Source organism: Anopheles coluzzii, chromosome 2 (assembly GCF_943734685.1).
Source record: "Anopheles coluzzii chromosome 2, AcolN3, whole genome shotgun sequence".
Taxonomy (NCBI): domain Eukaryota; kingdom Metazoa; phylum Arthropoda; class Insecta; order Diptera; family Culicidae; genus Anopheles; species Anopheles coluzzii.
Genome location: NC_064670.1, coordinates 71840183 through 71846362, shown reverse-complemented (window position 1 = coordinate 71846362; position 6180 = coordinate 71840183). Strand labels below are relative to the sequence as shown.

The 6180-nt window shown below is 44.0% G+C and overlaps 1 protein-coding gene and 1 long non-coding RNA gene across 2 annotated transcripts; both read right to left on the bottom strand.

The window, feature by feature from the left end:
• Positions 1-2341: 2341 nt before the first annotated feature.
• On the bottom strand, positions 2342-3914 carry LOC125906876 (uncharacterized). The gene is made up of 4 exons (XR_007452190.1): positions 3477-3914; positions 3324-3403; positions 2928-3232; positions 2342-2852 (listed from the first exon to the last, which is right to left on the bottom strand). It is a non-coding gene; the product is annotated as an uncharacterized LOC125906876 (long non-coding RNA).
• A 1044-nt stretch (positions 3915-4958) lies between these two features.
• Positions 4959-6157, bottom strand: LOC120961154 (40S ribosomal protein S17). The gene is made up of 3 exons (XM_040384836.2): positions 6025-6157; positions 5464-5615; positions 4959-5352 (listed from the first exon to the last, which is right to left on the bottom strand). The coding sequence occupies exons 1-3, from the start codon at positions 6025-6027 to the stop codon at positions 5112-5114; spliced, it is 396 nt and encodes a 131-aa protein (XP_040240770.1). The 5' UTR covers positions 6028-6157; the 3' UTR covers positions 4959-5111.
• Between the last annotated feature and the right edge of the window lie 23 nt (positions 6158-6180).

Sequence of the window (6180 nt, the reverse complement as noted above, 5' to 3'; positions counted from 1 at the left end):
AAATTTTAAACCTATTTCATTTTATCGTTCTCTATATCCCGATCGGGGCGTGATTTTCAGCACTTTTGCATGCAATTTTAATACTTGCGTCCAGCCTGAGTTTTAAGATTCCTTTTGCCGAAATCTCCATCCATCATCGCTACCATCAAAGTGGGTTTATTATACAGGTGGGCTTATCCCGAACAAATTGAGAGCCGTACTGTAGAAAAATGAGAACGAAATGACAGGAGGGGATTCGATCATTTGTTGATGTATGCGTGTGAATTCCAATGGCTATTTTGGATGATGTGTCGTAGTGTGGGTGAAAAACTACGTATCACAATCGAATCCCCTCCTGTCATTCGTTCGTCCAATATGGCCTTCCCGCCAAACCTATAAGCCCACCTAGTCCCTATACCCACTTTGGCTACCATAATCAGAGCTAAGGACCCATCTGTAGTCTATCTAGGCACCTTGGCGTGCTGAAGAAAACACCTTAAAGGATAATTTTGACAACCCGCAGTGCAAGTGACAGCGATTTGCGAGGGCGCGCGAGGGCTCGCACGCCATACAAGTTCACTGCTCCAGAGCCCTCGCATTAAAGAGCTTGCGAGCCTTGGAAGTGTCATATGAGCGAGACAGCTGTATGTCAAGTGTATGGCTATCTCTTTCTGGCAAGAAAAAAGCTCCGAAATGCAACGGTGTTGGTGGACAAAATTTAAATGGCCAAAAATTTTGACCACACACACTCTCTCTCCCGGTGCCTTCCCCTGTCCTCTCTTCCTTCACGCCCCTTCCTCTTATTTGCGCGCGCCGCTCGCTTGTGTGCGATAGCTCATCAGCTGGTACTGGTATATGGTAGGATTGTAGTTGTATCTTGAATTGGCGATTGGTACATATATATGTAGTGTATTTGGTTTTACCTGTGACCTTGACGATGCGAGAGCCGATCAATTCTGGTTTTGAAGCAATATTTGTGCTATGCTGGTGGTTGCCGTTCCGTGCCGTTTCTGATGTGGCCATTTGATCGCCATGAGGATCAACGGTTATGAAGCCAATTTCAAACGAGCGAAAGTGAAGGAATAATTCCGTACCGGAAATTTGATTTTTTATCAAGTGTGATACTCCAATGTTGATCTCAACCCGATGTAAGCTGGTTTTAACGGCCATATGAGATAATGTACTCATGTGTAAAAAATGTCGGATTTTTTTCTTTCCTGATATTCCCGAAAATTGACCCATAATTCAATACGATTTGACTATTTTCATTGATTCCTCATACAACGCATGGAAAGAGGTAAACAGGCTTCGCCAATTCATTCATCTCCGCTCCCAACCATTCATCACCCGAACCACCCACAATCTCATCATTCCATCCACATGCAACGACATATCCCTCTTCTTTAACAGCAAAGGTCTCAACCGAAGCTTCTACAGACTGCTGCTTTCCATTTTCCTGTTTCTTCTTCTTTTATTTGTCGTATACCTGGTCATGCCAGCCAATGCAAGCTTTAGCGTCTTTTTAGTACTACGCACCCGGCTGGCCAGTCCTTACTACCAGGGGACGGTCTACATGCGGCTTGAACCTATGACGGGCATGATATTATCATCCTTTGTTTATCCTTTATTTACAACCCTTAAATCTAAAATGGATCCAGATATCTTTCCTTCCGTGTCCGCACAACAGTAATACAAAATGTGCGACAAAACGAGACATAAACGTCGTTCAACAGCTCTTTGGTTTATTTCTTTTAAAACATGATTATAAAGCGACATACATAAGGAAGAAGAAAAAGAAAGCCACATACAAAAACAAACGCGGGGGGGAGGGGGAGAGAACGGCCACTCTCGGTTCCGTGTCAAGATCCTCTCTGAGGACATCACATGCGGACAGCGCCTCTTTCAACGGTGAGCCCTCAGGATCGGGCCGTGATCCGTGCACATCAGTTTGAACGTGTGACCAACTGATAATAAAACGTTAGAAACGGAATCTCTCATCCGCAGGTACCCATCTTCTACCATCTGTTACACATTCTTTGACAAGCCAAACAGCTTCCTTTTGTCTGTCCTTGCGAACGACTATGGGCTGGATCGTTCACTACCATGACATGGCCTACCCATCGCGGACTGGCGAGTATGGTGCGCTACAAGCTACCAGATCCACCTAGTTAATCCAATGATAGACTAGCCGTATCCTTGCTGTTGGGGTTTGTAAAACACAAGACGAGGCAAAGCGACATGCGCAATCGAAATGCAGTCCGCAAACATCCAGACAAAATCAACTAGTGAACGTACATAGGAACCTTCTAACAAACTAAATATATGTCATCATGTTTATTCCCCCTTTAAAAATGCGTAGTGATTTATGAGAATATCATCTAGATTTATTTATCTTAAATGTAGTGTAAAAGCCGCACATACGAGTGGAGGCCCTAAGCAGTCACACAAATGTAGGCTTGGTTTAAGCGTCTAAGCAGGGAAATGTTCTAGATTAGAGAAGGATTGAGTAGCAATTTATCTTGCGAGCGAGGGGGGGAGGGGGGGGGGGGTTCCTTTTTTGGGGCCCCTCAAGACCACGGGGCCCGACGCGGCCGCTTAATTTGCTTAGCGCTTATTCCGCCCCTTGACACACACGCGCTTGTCAAAACACTTAACAGAAAATTAGGCATATCGATTTATGCCTTAAAGCGTACTTCAGTCTAATCTTAACCCACTTGCGCACATCTACATAATAGTCTTATCTTGTTAATTCAAAATTTTAATGTTAACACTTCGACGGTCGCGCACACCACAGAACATTAAGAACATCGTAGGCCGCTGGGGATGAATGTTTGTCACCTTTTCGGGGTTCGTCAGCAGCCTGTTCGATACACCTGAGGAAAGATAAAACATTTGGTTTAGAGACAACAGATTTAGATGTAGCGATAGTGCATCTAGAAGGAACTCACTCGTGGGGTTTTTCTCCTGTCAGGACCGCAATCAGTATTTGACCGCAATCAGTAGTGCGGTCGGTCCTGTTGCTGCTGCAGCTATTGTGGGGCAGAGGATAATGAGGTTCCGAAGGGTTGAATTCCTGCCCCGAACGTTGTGAACGAGCGCTCGACACCGTCTGACGGCGCAATCGGGGCACCCGGTGCCAGCTGGGTCTCTAGCGTGTTGTGCTGGTAGAGCCCGATTCGTCGCCGTACAGCTCCCGGAGGATGTTCTTTAATGGTTCATCGTAAGCCCACGTTCCAGGATAGAGGAAAATTGGCTGCAAAAAAAGGAAAAAACACCATGATTAGCATCCTAATCCCTAGCTTCGCCAAACAATCTTCTTCTTCTTTCGTGGTCCGCTTACATACCGAACATACCGCATCACATATACAATGCAACGTACAGTGGCAAACACCTGCCGCAGGCCCATATCGTTTCTGCATTATATCTGCAAGTTAAAACAGGCCATAGTCTATTAAAATAATGTTTCTTTATCATGATAATCGCTGGATAACACTTACCCGTTGTCTTATGCTGTGTTGTTCATCACACCACTTTCCTACGCCGGTACATGCACGTACCGCTTCCGACGGAGCCAGCACGCATTGGGCAGGATTTCTACCACTTAATTTAGCTAAAATGGCACTTACTTACGTAAAATTAAGAACATAATTATTTAAAAAACTTACCAAAATTGATCAGCCAACAACACTGTTTACGTTTTTTTTTACACACACAACCTGACTTCTACAGTGACAGCAGCCGCAGAGCACCAACACAACGAAAGGTGTCAGGCAAGACGTCAGACGATCTTAGGCGAGGGGTAGGAAGGAGAGATGTGGTGAGGGACGTGAAAGCTCAGCTCGACAGAATCGCTATAGGAGGAAGCGAGGCAACTAGACTAGACTAGAGAAATTAGAGCGAGAGGTACCTCACCAACCCTCGCATTGTTTGCCGGGAACCGAGAAATAACGCTCGTTATTGTAAACGAAAATCAACCGATTTCTGTTTCACTGAAATTTGATGAGAATAATTGGAAAACTTAGGTGATATTTGTATTAAACTGTTAGTTTGCAGTGCAGAATCAAACTAACAGCAATTTAGTGGAAAGAAAAAAGAACCATTACAATGCGTTATATTTCAGCTGTCTTTTTTCTTCGATCCGGTGAATTTTCGGTGTGTCGACAGCGGCCATAGCGACAATCGCATTCGTAACTCAAGCGCCATAAATGCTCTCAACGACTCCTAAATAAGGTTAAAATTACTTATCGTTCAAATAGAAGAGGAAAATTTCGCTCTCGCTCGACAAAAAAGTAGCTCAATTTTTTCAAACAGAGCTACTTGTCCCGCGCGATGTTTCCGCTTCATCTGAAACAGTCGAACGGGCTAAGTTACTGCCAAATTCAAAAAAATAAATTTGAACTCTTTAAAATATAATTTTACACGTTATCACACAAAACAGAAGTAGGTTGACTTGGTGAACTGAGCTACTTTCATATACGTGGTATAAATGTATAAATGGTATAATGTCGCAAGTAATCGAAAGCTCATAATTCATCGAAAACGTAATAACGCCTGAGCCCGGCATCATTGTAATTGAAGCTAGCATAAGAGCATTATTGATTGAAATACATTCCACAGTAGCAACCGTTCACGAAAGTCAGACAAATATTTCTTTTCATAATTTTCAATTCAGATTTAAACTGGCGTTACAAGAAAAACAATTACTTTTGTTTGGTTAATAGAATTGCAATGACATCCTTCAAAAATAGGATTTTGATTCACTTTACCAGACACAAAACTGTACCTTGAAAATGAGCTGCTTTTCAGCGGATTCAAAATACACAGCAGATCACATTTTGTAAGAGCTTTGGACGGCACGAATTAAATATCCCATTTCTTAAGCAATCGACACCAGTTTTGATGAAACATAATCGCTGCTGACCACTTCACGATAGTTGTCATCATTAAACACAGCAGGAACCAGGAACACCAGAGGAAAATTTCCTTTACGAACGCACTGCTTGGTGGTTTACATTGGTTTTTCCTATATTCTGGTTAGTTTGCACCCACACACACACACACAGTATTACAGGAGAAGACCAATCCAGTGCAGTAATCTTAAACGATACAGCCCAAGACACATTCGCATGGTCTTAGTTGCGTCGATTGCTGTATCCTGGAGCGGTCGGGTTGGTCAACTGGACAACGATGTTGTTGAAGTCAAGATGCTTCAACATCTCCTTCGTCTCTGGATCCACCTCAATGATATCCTGCTCCAGTGCTGAAACATCCGGCACATAGTTATCGCGACGCTCACGCTCTTCTTCCTGGAGCTTGATGGAAATACCACGCACTTGCGAGTGACGCAGGCGCTTCATCAGATGGGTTACAAAACTGAAACAAAAGCATAACGGTATGGTCCAATCAGTAACACAATCCTTGCACGGATCTACCAGCACATGCTGAACAGCTGCCCTCCCCTCCGGCTTCGCTGCCACTACTCACCCAGCGATCTTGTTACGCAGTGGTTTCGTCGGAATGATGGCCACTTCTTCGACAATACGCTTGTTAGTGTCGAAATCCATGGTCAATCGAGTGTAGTACTTCTCGATGATGACCTTCGAGGCCTTCTTGATCGTCTTGGTACGTACACGACCCTGCAACACAATACAGTAAACATTACATATTTAGGTTTCGATTTTTGAACTCGCAGTGCATTAGTCGAGTGTAGCTGCTACGCCGAAACCCATTCACAATCATTCAAGCTAGTTCACCGGGACATAAGCCGGGCAACATAACCTTTCACATTATTTCTGGCCGTGCATGGCTGTGCGGTTTATGAAGGAACACCCATTCCGGTTCAGCTGTCAAACATGGTAATCGGTGACGGTGGTATGGGTAGCGTTACTTCGCGTTCGACGAAATCGTATCTTGGTCTTTTGCGGATATTTAGCGCTAAATCCATTGTTTTACTTCGCACTGCACTAGTATCGATGATTGTGATTGTTTTCCGGCGCACTAAAAGCAAACTCGAAGCATTTATTACACATATTTTCGCATATTTACCATTCTGTGCTAAGATTCACGGCTGTCTTTCGCTACGAAAACGTGTGGAAAAGGCCCGTGTGACGTCACGTCCTTCCGATGCTAACTTTGACAACCATCAAAATTTCGTGTTGCCAACATTGCAGCATGAAATCCCATTAAGGTGCCCAGTGAGCT

Coding starts and splice junctions, on each gene's coding strand:
- LOC120961154 (XM_040384836.2), bottom strand. Junction 5,353..5,463: donor CTGCGTAACAAGATCGCTGG/GTGAGTAGTGGC, acceptor CTTTTGTTTCAG/TTTTGTAACCCATCTGATGA.